At 41.4% G+C, this 13,259-nt stretch overlaps 1 protein-coding gene across 1 annotated transcript; it reads right to left on the bottom strand.

Annotated features, from left to right (window-relative positions):
- Positions 1 to 10,802: 10,802 nt before the first annotated feature.
- On the bottom strand, positions 10,803 to 12,992 carry LOC137633342 (uncharacterized). The gene is made up of 2 exons (XM_068365594.1): positions 12,803 to 12,992; positions 10,803 to 12,487 (listed from the first exon to the last, which is right to left on the bottom strand). Exons 1-2 carry the CDS (start codon positions 12,990 to 12,992, stop codon positions 10,803 to 10,805), a joined length of 1,875 nt encoding a protein of 624 aa, XP_068221695.1.
- Between the last annotated feature and the right edge of the window lie 267 nt (positions 12,993 to 13,259).

Genomic DNA, 13,259 nt, shown 5'->3' with positions numbered 1-13,259 from the left:
AGCAATTAATGGGATATCCTCAGTCATTCCCCGGGATGTTCTCTCAACATTATTTGTGGATGATCTCTCAATATCATTTGCTGGCACTAGAATGGCAATGGTTGAGAGAAAAATCCAACACTCTATTAATAAAATTATCCAGTGGGCTGACATGAATGGATTTAAGTTATCGACAAGTAAAACTACCATTGTCCATTTTTGTCGTATCCAGACCCGGATATATACATTAAAGGTCAACGGATACCATGTGCAAGTGAAGCTAAATTTTTATGTTTGATATTTGATTGTAGGGTTACATGGGTTTCTCACTTAAAAGCGTTAAAAGCTAAATGTGTTGAAGCTCTGAATATCTTGAAAGTATTGTCCCATACATTATGGGGGCCAGACCGCAATACTATTTTAAAATTATACAAGGCCTTGATTTTTTCCAAAATTAGTTATGGATGTGAAATATATTCTTCAGCCACCCCAAGCCGGTTAAATATATTAGACTCGATACATCATGCAGGTATTAGATTGTCTACAGGAGCTTTTAAAATCTCGCCTATCCCAAGTCTCCTTGTTGATGCTGGAGAGTTACCTCTAGACCTTTACCGAATGTCTTCCATTATTCGGTATTGGTTTAGATTGCAGACTCCCTAACTCTCTAGCCTTTCAGACTGCAAGCCTTGTAAGACACGCATCATACTTTGAGTTGCACCCAAAATCTCCTCAACCTTATGGCTTTCGGGTGAAACGATTATTAAATACTCTGGATATAATTAGAAATAAGGTACTTCCATTCTAGGTATCATCAACGCCTCCATGGAAGTTACCAGAGATATCTTTTTGTAAGTATTTTATTGGAGATAAGAAGAATATGTCAGACCTAGAAGCCAGGTCTCTTTTTAATGAACATGTTAAAGAACATAGAGGATCAACTTTTATCTATACTGATGGCTCCAAATCTGATGCTGGCGTTGGATTTGGAGTACAGTATAAAGTAATGGTTTTAATTGTAGAGGTTCACTTCCTCTGACCGCTTCCATATTTACTGCCGAACTGTATGGCATATTAACCACTATTGAGAAAATAGCGTTGGAGAAGGAGGGTAATTTTACAATTTTTAGTGATGCAAGGAGTGTCCTTCAAGCTATAGAAGTTTTTAATTCTAATAACCCTCTAGTTTTAAAGATTTCAGAATGGCTTTTTATTATTGGACGGAGAGGTATAACAGTTCAATTTTGTTGGGTTCCAGCACATGTAGGTGTGTCCGGGAATGAGAAGGCAGATTCCCTGGCTAAGAAGGCTGCATCCGAGTTGCTGCCAAGAAGGTATCCCATTCCCTGTAATGATTTCTTACCTGACATCAAGAAATTGGTTTGCAATAAATGGCAACAGCAATGGGATAGCCTAGATGGGAATAAAATGCGAGAGGTAACAAATGCCATATCTCCTTGGAGGTATAATATGATGCCCCGAAAATGGGAGACGTCTTTTTGTCGTCTCCGTGTTGGTCACACTCGGTTGACACGAGTTTCTGCTGAAGGGCCAACACCAACCGTATTGTGACGACTGTTTAGTACCTCTAACAGTGAGGCATTTGTTGACCGAATGCCCCAATTATAACAACTTAAGGAATAGATATCTGTTTGAGGCTCGAGGTGAGGGTGGCAGGTTCATCCTTGCCAAGATTCTTGGAAATGATGTGTCCTACTATGCAAGTGGCATTTTTAGATTTATTTCAGAAGCAGGTCTTCTGAAAACTATTTAACTTTTATGACATTCAATTTTTATGATTTTCATTGAATACTCTTGTATTTTTTATTTTATTTTATTTTTTATTTTTGTATACATAAATTAAATGTTACCGGCGTTAATGACCTTAGATGTCAGGATGCCTGAAAACTTTAAATCAATCAATCAATCCTCGGTAAGAATTTGTTTGAGCCCAAGGACGTGGAGCAGGCTGCTGAGAGGTGGAGGAAGTCCAACCAGGATTCCCTTCTCCATAGGGCCCTAACATCGAGGCCCTACAAACCTCCAGCTACCCAGCAACCACGTCCTGTCAAGAGTACCAAGAAGGCAGCTGCAGCAAAGACAAAAGTGTCTAAGCCCTTTCCTGTCAAGGACAAGAAGGGCAAAAAGTCCTCTAGGGGAGGAAGGAGTCCTAGAGGGAGCGGCTGTGGCTGCAAACGCTAGGATTGGCAGTCCCCCTGCATGTCCACCAGTGGGGGAATGCCTACAATGTTGCCCGACAAGGTGGCAGCAACTCGGGGCCGATCCCTGGACAATTTCATAATCAGTCAGGGATATCGCGTCCCGTTCACGACATCTCTATCTCCCCTGACAGCGGATCCAGTGTCGTTGAGCTCCCTTGCCATGGGATCGGCAAGGGGGCAAGCCCTTCGGGCAGAAGTCAAGACCATGCTGAAGAAGGACGCTCTCAAAGATTTGGTCGACGGGTCCCCAGGCTTCTTCAGTCGACTCTTTCTTGTAAGGAAGGCGTCTGGAGGCTGGAGACCAGTCATCGACCTCTCAGCCCTGAACAGGTTTGTCAAGCAGACCCTGTTCAGCATGGAGACGGCAGACACGGTCAGACTTGCAGTGAGACCGCAAGACTTCATGTGCACACTGGACCTGAAGGACGCGTTCTTCCAGATCCTAGTCCATCCTTCTTCAAGGGAGTACTTAAGACTTTGCCTAGACAACAAGATCTATCAGTTCAAGGTGCTGTGTTTCGGTCTCTCCACAGCACCGCAGGTGTTCGCCAGAGTGTTCACCCTAATATCTTCATGGGCTCACAGGATCGGTATCCGTCTCCTTCGTTACCTGGACGACTGGCTGATCCTAGCAGACTCGGAGGCAGCCCTTCTTCGTCACCGAGACAAGCTTCTGGGACTTTGCCAAGATCTAGGGATCATGGTAAATCTCGAGAAGTCCTCTCTGCTGCCCACTCAGAAACTGGTATACCTACGCATGATCATAGACACCAATCTCCACAAAGCCTTCCCATCAGACGACAGGATAGCAAGGATGAGGAAGGTCACGAGGCCTTTCCTCAGACGAGAAGAACTTCCAGCTCAATCGTGGTTACGTCTCCTCGGTCACCTCTCATCCCTGGCCCGTCTAGTTCCCAATGGTCGCCTCAGAATGAGATCTCTCCAGTGGCGACTCAAGTCCCGGTGGAATCAAGGTCACGATTCCCCGGACACTATGATCCCTATGGGACCTGCGGAACAGACGGACCTTCAGTGGTGGGTGGCAGACGAGAACCTACGAAAGGGAGAGGATCTTCTCGTCCTCCCCCCGGATTTGATGTTGTTTTCGGACGCCTCAAAAAGGGTGGGGGGCTTACGTTCTGAACCACAGGACCTCAGGCCTGTGGTCAGAATCAGAAAAGTGCCTCCACATAAACCTGCTAGAGATGAAGTCCGTATTCCTGCCTCTTCAACAGTTGCAACAATACCTGGCGGGCCACTCTGTGGTGGTGATGAGCGACAACACCATAGTAGTGGCATATATCAACAAGACAGGGAGGTACCTTTTCAGAACAGCTATCCCATCTCGCAATAGAGATACTGTACTGAGATGGACCGAAGTTCACTCGATCGCACTTTCGGCTCGCTTCATTCCAGGCAAGAGGAATGTGCTCGCTGACAGTCTGAGCAGAGCGACGCAGATAGTGAGTACCAAGTGGTCTTTGGATCGTCAAGTAGCCAACAAAGTCCTGACTTTGTGGGGTTCCCCGACTGTGGATCTGTTCGCTACAGCGCTGAACTTCAAGCTTCCGCTGTACTGCTCCCCAGTCCCGGATCCCAAGGCTCTCTGGCAAGATGCCTTCCAACAACGGTGGGACAACATCGATGTTTACGCCTTTACCCCGTTCTGTCTGATGAGGAGGGTGCTCAACAAGAGCAGAATATCGGTCAATCTCTCGATGACCCTAATAGCTCCGTTATGGCATCACGCAGAATGGTTTCCGGACCTTCTGCAACTCCTAATGGAGCTCCCGAGGGAACTCCCTCCACGACACGAGCTACTCAAACAAACACACGCCAACATCTTTCACAAAGCCGTAGCTTCGCTTCGGCTTCACGCCTGGAGACTATCCAGCATCTCCTCACTGACAGAGGATTTTTGCAGCAAGTTGCGAATAGGATGTCTGGACACCTGCGTAGGTCATCTGCAGGGGTCTACCAGGCGAAGTGGGGAGTCTTCTGTGGTTGGTGTCGTGGAAGGGGTATCTCTCCACTCGAGGCCACTATTCCAGCAATAGTGGAGTTCTTCGTGTATTTGCGGGAGGAAATGCGCCTTTCAGTCTCGGCAGTGAAAGGCTATCGCTCAGCCTCAAGTCTAGCCTTCAGGCTCAAAGGAGTGGACATTTCTTCCTCGCTGGAACTTTCCCTACTCATACAGAGTTATGATCTTACCTGTCCCCAGTCGGAAGTGAGACCTCCTCCATGGAACGTGGTTCGAGTTCTCAGGTCTCTTAAGAGACCTCCCTTCGAACCATTACGCCAGGCTTCAGATCACACTTGGAAGACGGTGTTCCTGTTAGCTTTGGCCTCGGCCAAACGAGTCAGCGAACTTCATGGTCTCTCATACGACGTCGCCCATTCAAGGGGATAGGGGGAGGTAACGTTCAGGTTCGTCCCTGAGTTTGTTGCCAAGACTCAGAATCCGGGAGTGCCGGACCCTCGGTTCGACTCTTTCCAGGTTTCGAGTCTTCGTTCTGTAACAGATGACCCAGACCATCTCCTACTGTGCCCAGTAAGGAGTCTGAGGCGTTATCTTAAGGGAACGGCTACAGTTCGTCCCCAGATGCAAGTTTTGTTTGTGAGCACTGGGAAGACGAAGAGGAGGGTCACCAAGAATACCATCTCGGCCTGGATTCGCAAGGTAATACATCTATCTATGAATCCTGACCCTCCTCCGTCACGTCGCCCTAGAGCACATGATGTCGGGCGTAGCTACGTCCCTGGTCTTCAAGAACTATTCAGTGACGCAGGTCCTGCAAGCTGGGGTGTGGAAAGCGTCAGACGACCTTCACAGCCCACTACCTGCAAGACATGACACACAGGAGACTCGATACATTCTCTATCGGCCCTGTGGTGGCTGCACAATGGTCTAAATCTCAGGCTCCTTAATGGACAAGTAGCAGAAGGTTGAGGGCATTGTTACCCGGTCTTAGTCTGCATGAATGAAAAGGTTTGTCTGACAATTATTCTTTTCTTCATCCTCCCCTCTCTTGAGGAAAGCAGCATTCTGGGTTTTCTGCATAGCTGACCTCAAACCACTGCAGGTAAACCATGCTTCCTTGTGTTCCTAGTATTAATGTTAATACTGTCAAGTGCCCATACCTTAACGAGGTGATATTGGGAGAGTCCTAGCCTTCAGTTCCATTTAAAGAACTCCAGGTCAACTTCCTAGGACGTGTCACATTGCATACCTTCACACACAGCTTATGTAGGCCGCAGCACTTGCACAGCAAGAGGCTAGCGAAGTGTAGGGACTCCTTATTATTGAGTACTGACACACTCAAATATCGAGTCCCCGGGCAAAAGCCAAAGCCAGTAACGGCCGGGACTTACCACCCTTCCTAAGGGGTGAGTCACCCATATTTATTAAATAGCGTGGTTTGTATTTCAGTTACGGAACAAATGACAAATTCGGAGATAATTTGTATTTTTCCTAACTATACAAACCTTAGCTATTTAATCAAACTTGCCCGCCAGTCCTGTCCCCCGTGAAAGTCCTACCTCTAAGCAAAGTGAGCTAAATCACAGGTGTGTGTGAGAGGGGGGTGGTTAGCAAGCTACCCCTCCCTACCCCCCCTGCTAACTAGCGGTGGAATAGTAAACCCTCGTTAAAAATCTAATGGCTCGTCATTTCAGCTACGCCAAAAGTAATTACCCATATTAAATAGCCAAGGTTTGTATGGTTAGGAAAAATACAAATTATCTCCAAATTTGTTATATTAAGTATATTTTTTCCTACAAGAATGCAAGCCTTCATCCCTTAATAGCAGTATGCTTTAGTGAAGCTGGAAAATGCTATTAAGACTTACGAGGTGTCGTTAGTTAGGTGTTGGGTGGCGGGTAAGCCTCTCCCACCCAACAGGCCACTGAGCTTTCACTTTGTTTTCAGGTGTCCTGCATCCTCAAATCACTTTTATATTTAGAATTTTCTTTAGGATAATTTGTTGGTATGTTTTCATATGAAAGGGACATTAATGAGGAGGATTTTCAATTGCTTCAAAATAACTCTAGCTATGCGATAGTTTCTTGTGCAAACCTGCCGATATTCACTTTCTTGCTTACTGCATATTCCCTCTCTTGTTAGGCCCTTTGATAACAGACAACACCATAATCATAAGAAGACTGGCAATCCATAATCATCAATGTATTCTATTGGTGGATGAAGGATTTGGTGCTGCTGAGTGTGAAGGGGTAGAGTACCACCCTTACTCTTAGCCTCAGTGTTTTCCGGTTCCCGGAAAAGCACTAAGAACATAACATCTAGTTATGCTTTTTCATCAAGAGCTCATTTAGTCTCTTCTCCTGGAAAGTGTCGTCATTGGCTTGTATAACAAGGTAAAAGCCGAACTTGAAGTTCTTCTTTTTCCCCTTCCTAATCTTCGTGAGACAGTCTTTTCTGCTACTTTTGTAGGAGACAAAGTTGAAGACATCATCAAGGGTGTCCAGGAAGACCTATCACTAGGGATCATGTTCGCATAATTCCAACCATTTCTTTCCCAGTGGGGGAGACATTACAGCACCAAGAACCTACTTTCCTTGAATAAATTCCAAAAGTTGTCCCCAAGCGGAAAGGAACGTCTGAATACTTCACCCTGGGGAAGTATCTGTGTACTCGGTATGGATGTACACACACCTTTTACCTGTGCTTACTCTCTGTATGAAGTGCTCCAACCTTCTCCCCCGTTCCTGGATGATATCTCTCTTTTGGGAGAGGGGGAATCAGTGTTTGCTGAGACTGCTTCCTTAACTGGAAGAAACATTGATATGCATTGCTTCTGTATGTGTGTTCAGTTTTGCACTGTATGCAGTGCCCTCGTATGAGTACTTTTAGTCGACCCCCAAAAAAAGACATCATCTGTGATAATCGATCAACGTAGCGGTGCATCTTTGATGATTTCTCTCAACATATGTAAGAAGGGTAAGTTCCAGGAGCGCTAGGTCTACATACCAAGATCCTACAAAGTACTGAGCAGTACACAATTCAAATATTCATACTTCTTATCAGTATTCTATCTCGTATGAGACCGAGTAGTTTAACCTTCGACTGGGATAAAGGGGATCCCCCGATTTCCTGTTCTCCTTCCATGAGTTCCTGAAATATGATGAAATTACCATTAAGAAATATGTCAGTCCAGCAGAAGTATCATGGTGAATGAATTCCCCCTTATACTAGCAGCATTAGCACTTAAGCAGACCATCTCAACACACTCAGCACTGTCACAAAAACCACGCTCTATATGCAAGGGTTCCATGCACAAGGATTTTATGAGCATGGATTCCATGTGTACAATGCTCCCAATTTCCACAAGCACAAGCTTCACTTGCATGTGTACGGCCTTGGAACATACTACCTTCCATGTTTGTCTCTGCTCCACCTGTACCTGAGATTCACACACACCTGAATTCACTTGCACCTGTGATCCACCTGCTAAGTGTTCACTTCCTTCTCCTTCTGGTACAGAGTATGATCATGGGTGGCGGGGACGAAGGGTATCAGCCTTTTCCACTATCCGGGATGACCGAGAGAAGGAACTGACGCACATATGCTCAACTTCCTCTATCACTTCATCTTTTCCCATATCATCTTCCTCACCTATTGCTCAGCCTTCAGATATGACTCTTGCCATTCGGAAGAGAAGAAAGACAGAGTCACTAAAGCTCAGGAGAACCGATTGGACTGGGTGTCACAAGACATTGACCGAATCTTTTAGTAGGTCTTGTTGGAGGAGCACCACTATATCAAAACCCGAACAACTGTGGGAGGTTGTTTTGGTATAAGATGATGGAGCTCATGCCCCTGCTACTGTTGTTAGGTCTCATACGAGATTAGGAAAAAGCATTGCCGGCTCCAGGACATTCCAGGGACGCTTTGGTGACGCCAAGACATCGAAGAACATTGAAAGAACCATCAGCACTGACTGAGAAAGTATCCACTTGGAAAGTCGATACTAGTATGTTATTGCCTCATAAGAGAGGCAATTGATTTTGTATTTGGAGTGCTTTCTTTCCCCTGGAATATGGTTTGGTAGGTGATACTGTTTAGGAAATTGGCTGTTGTGCTGATTCTTCTCCTACCCAACAACGCATCACAAATGCCAACGCTTCAAAGAATATCAAGATGTTCTCCAGTACGTACCGGGAACATATTCACTTGGGAGAGCGGTCCTGGTACATTCTCAACTCATACGTGAGGCAAGAGGTTTTGTATCACGAACTTTTCCTTTCTAAAGAATATGCTTTATTACGTGGTACAGGTGTTCCCTCTTCGGAGTATTATAGAGACGATAACCCAGCAGGACTGTGGTGGAGTATATGATCGACAATTAGTGTGAATATAAGGACATTACCAGACCATATTGTCACAGCTTACCAATCCAACAATAATACCACAGGCACGATCAACATGTTCTTGATCTTTACAATTCATGCCTTCTAAATTAGCACAGGTCTTCACTGTCTCCTTTGGTGCTAGGGCAGTGTTTGAGAGACCAGTCACTCTGGGATTGGTCTTCTACGCACTTGTCAGACACCAGTAATTGTATCTTTCTTGCGTCTCCTTAAAGGAGTCTCCTTCAAGGAAGTTTTGGTTACAGAACATTTTGTATTTGCTTTGTTCCAGCTTTTCCAATCTATGATACCGGTGAAGGAGGAACTGATGATTATTCTCATTGCTTGTACGGTCTGCAAGACATTCCCTTCACGAGCAACATTGTTTCCTTGTGGTCTTCCCTTCATGTTTTTTCCTTGTGTGAATATTCCAATTGTGTTCTCTCCGCCTCAGAACAGGATTCCTCGCACTTGTTATCCATGATAGTCTTTTCGCACAGGATTGGCTGCAAGCTGAGATGGAGAACAATATGATCAGGAACTATTCAATCAGGAACCACACAATTGGAACTTACACTCCTTCTTCAGGTGATTGTTAATTTTGAGTCACCAGGGAACTAGTAGCCTACACCTTTCGGTTCTTGCACTTCCAGCCTAGAGGTTTTCCAAATCACCAAAAGTTTTTAAAAACATCTATAATGTCCTCCATCTTTTGTACTTGCTCTCAAAACTTTATCAGATAAACATAATTACTCTATACCTAATTTTCTATTCATCTATATGATTGTGAGATTTTAATCTTATTCACTATTAATAATTCAAATGCAATACTGTATTACCAAAGCAATGACAATATAATTAACCTTATCAAGAATAGTATTCATAAAACCAATACTTAAATAATAAGATTGATATGAAAACACCAATCTCATACATGGCTGCTACTATAGTTATAGATGATTATCCGAGCTGAACTGTATTTTTTTTTTTTTTATACAAACTTTGGTTAAGCACAGTTAAATTTAAGGTCTCTAAAGTATGAAGTTGAATATGGATAATCGTAAAAAGTGACTGTGTGTGAAATTGATTAACAAGTCAGTTGTATCTTGAAGGTTAAGAACATTTGGAGTAAGAATATTTTACTTTTCTTTCAGATTCGTCAATTGCCTGCATATTTGAAATCCAAAAGACTAAGGCAGTACACAAAAAAAAACCCTAGTCGACAACCTGATTCACTTAATAATATGGGAAGGAGATGAACCCTAAAGGAATGTTGATGGCACAAGATTAAATTAAACATATCTACTGTATATCAAAGATGATAACAGGGATGGAGGCTGTAAGATTCAGCTGACATAAGTTTAAAGACAAGTTTAAATTTTCATTAAAGTTTTTTTTCTGAAATTTACACTTCAGTTAGGTTACAGAGTAGGGAATAAATTTCTATGTGAGGTAGCTTATATACAGTGTACAATTTAGTGTCAAAATATACCATCTGAAAAAAGTCCAGTATTGCAGAAATTCTTTTGAAAGATTGTTCTCAAATTATTTTAGGTGAGTTAGTCATAAATTTTGTTATTTCCCACACATTATTAGTTTTATATCTGTATATTTTGGAGTCTTTCTACATATACAAATATTTCCCAAAGGTGAATTCTGAAAGTCTTAAAATTTATGCAATAGCTAATGTAAGATTAGTTAGTATGCTTACATTGATCATAGATTTTAAACACTCCCTTAGTGCCTTATAATGCTATATTTCCTAAGCCTGTAATATGATACTTGTCGGATAATTAATAAATGTAATATTGCCTTGGAATTCCTAATATTTAAGCAGAAAAAAAAATAATATTGATTATTTCCAAGTCTAGTATTTCACTTCCCCTACGTCCTAAACTTGAGTTATTCATAAAGTGATTAGACTTGAAATCCCTTATTTGATGTCTGAGGCAAGGCAAACAGTTTGATTACTAAAATGGTATATTTGATTGATATTACAATTTTCTTCCAGAATTGAAGTATAACCATTTTTGTTAATAGACCCAAACTTCAGGTGCAGTGGAAAATAATACTTCTTCCTAAATGTTATCATTTTACCCAACACCAAATGTTAGCAAATTGTATTATATATAGAACATATTATAGAGAGAAATAGTATCGTCTCCAGTTAAAGTTTAGAATGTACAAATTTATTCAGTCTTTAATGTTTGAATTATAAGGGAAATTTGCTATGTTCTATGCCTCTGGTTGATGCTGGAACCTTTTTAGTTGATTATACATTTGACCTAATGCTACATTATAATTAGTTGGGAGAAATGGATGATTATGCTTGAATGGCAATTCCACCCAGTATCTTCCATTTCTATGCAAAACAGTAGTTTCATATTTTGAAATAGTTTCTACATCACTTGGCGAAACTTGTGAAGGAATGATTCCAACTACATCAAGATCCCACAATTTATGCACAGGAAGAGTATCATCAACCACGGCAGAGCTTATTGTGCGAGGATCAACCAACAATGGAGCATTTTCTCCTAACTTGACACTCACTCTAGCAACAAGGGCACTATTACTATGAATATGATCCGTACCTCTATGTGGAATGAGGCCATAAATTAAATAGCCACCTGGAGATTCAAGTAAATCTACATTATTCACTTGTCTCATACCTGATAAATAATTTCCCAGGAAATCTGCACCTATAAGCATTTTTATATTGTCAATCCTATCTGATTTTATATCTTTATCTGCAAGATGATAACCTATCTTATCAAGATCTCTCATCGTGTCACAAAGGCCAGGAGTTATTATTGGTTCAGGCATATCCTTCACAACAATCAACGTTACTCTCTTTTTCCTATTTCCCAAAGAAACTACAGGGTTAACAATCTCATAATCCCTGGAATCACCCATACCATCAAAACTATTCAAAATCATATTTACAGTAGAAACTGTTCTGAGGCTTAACTTATTGACCAAATCTTTATGAATGAAGGAACGTTGACTTCCACTATCAAAGAGGCACCTGACTGAGATTAACTGACCATCTTCTGATCTAACAGTTACCATTGCAGTAGGAAGAGCTACACTATAGTTTTGATGAGAAGACTGTTTATTAATTATAGACATCACTTGATTCGTTGTTACAGGGTCACCATTCAATTTATCACTGTTAATATCCTTACTAGTTACTGTGGACTTACCAATATTTGGAGTACCAACTGAACCTGGAGAACTAATACAAAGGAACGAATGATGTTTTCCTCTTCTACAATGAGGACACATATTAAGAATGGTGGCACACTCAGTTGACTGATGTACCTTAGTACATTTAATACATCGATTCAATACCTTCAACCTTTCCCTCCTAGCATTTAGAGAGCTATAAATCGTACAGTCAAAGGGTCTATGTTTTCCCTTACAATATATGCAAGAATAATTACTAAGTGTAGTGTAAGTACCTACAGTACTTGAACCCTTAAATGGAGATGAAGGTTTTGCTGGTGACTGGAAACGAATTTTATTGACTTCTGGTGTTCCCTTATTAGCACTCCCTTTATTTTCATGTTCCATAAAATTTAATAAGTGTTGAAGACCTTCCTTTATCTGACTTACACTAAAGTACATGGTTTTATAAAGACCAAACATAAAATCTTCTACCTCTTTTGGTAGTTTTAACACAATAAATTCCCTCAATATCATCTCATTTGACGACACATCAATCTCAGAATCATGACCTATTTGCATGAGTAAGTTCTCCAAATCAACCTTAAAATCAAATATTTCACTTCTAACATATTTAGGCTTCCCTAAATTAATCAAAGACCTAAGTAAAGTTCGCCTTATCTTCTTTGGATCCCCATACATTTCAGTTAGCGCCTTAATGGCATCACCATAATCAGAAGCTTCACCCTTAAAACCTGCAAGTAGCTTTTGAGCATTGCCCTTAATACATTGGGTTAGATATACATATTTAGTAACATCATCTATGTCTTTCTTTAAATGAATAGATGTACTAAATTGATTCCAAAATCTAGTCTAGTCTAGAGGGTCTCCTGAAAACTCTTTCAATTTTATTTCAGGCAACTTTACCTTAATCATAGAATTAGTACTACCATGCGGATTACTCTGAGAGATTGGGGAAAATTGTTTCATATACAATGACAGCTTAAGTTAAATTTCATGATATTTATCTTGGAGGTCAATATGTCTAGCATCCCTCTCATCATGACCACTTTCATCAATATATTTATCAACAAATATGTCCCATCGAGATTCGTAACTGTTCCACCTTTTCTCTAAAGAAGCACTTTGAAGTTCTAAATAGCGAACTCCTGCATCACTGGTTAGGGCATCGGTAATATAATTTAGACCTCGCGTGATATGACCACGCAAACTGGTCAGTGACCTGTATTCAGCCTCCATTGTTATATCTATAGCAACTTTTGCACAATAACATATAATAAATATCTAACCAGAATTAGGTTAGGTTAATCACAAATTCAAAGAAAATATATATATATAATATTGAAGTATGTGAAAGTGACATAATGATTGCCAATAATAGAAGGGGTTGCAAAACGTTAAGGAACCAACTATATCATCCGGTTCGAAGGACCATTTTTAATCTTACTGCGGAGGAAAGTTGGATAATTCAACTACACAATAAAATAAAAAGAATTAATGTTACTC

Source organism: Palaemon carinicauda, chromosome 3 (assembly GCF_036898095.1).
Source record: "Palaemon carinicauda isolate YSFRI2023 chromosome 3, ASM3689809v2, whole genome shotgun sequence".
Classification (NCBI taxonomy): Eukaryota; Metazoa; Arthropoda; class Malacostraca; order Decapoda; family Palaemonidae; genus Palaemon; species Palaemon carinicauda.
Note: the sequence above shows the minus strand (reverse complement) of the source record. Positions and strands in the feature narration are given on the sequence as shown.

Coding starts and splice junctions, on each gene's coding strand:
- LOC137633342 (XM_068365594.1), bottom strand. CDS start 12,992: ATGGAGGCTGAATACAGGTCACTGACCAGTTTGCGTGGTCATATCACG. Junction 12,488..12,802: donor TGATAAATATATTGATGAAA/GTGGTCATGATG, acceptor AGCTACTTGCAG/GTTTTAAGGGTGAAGCTTCT.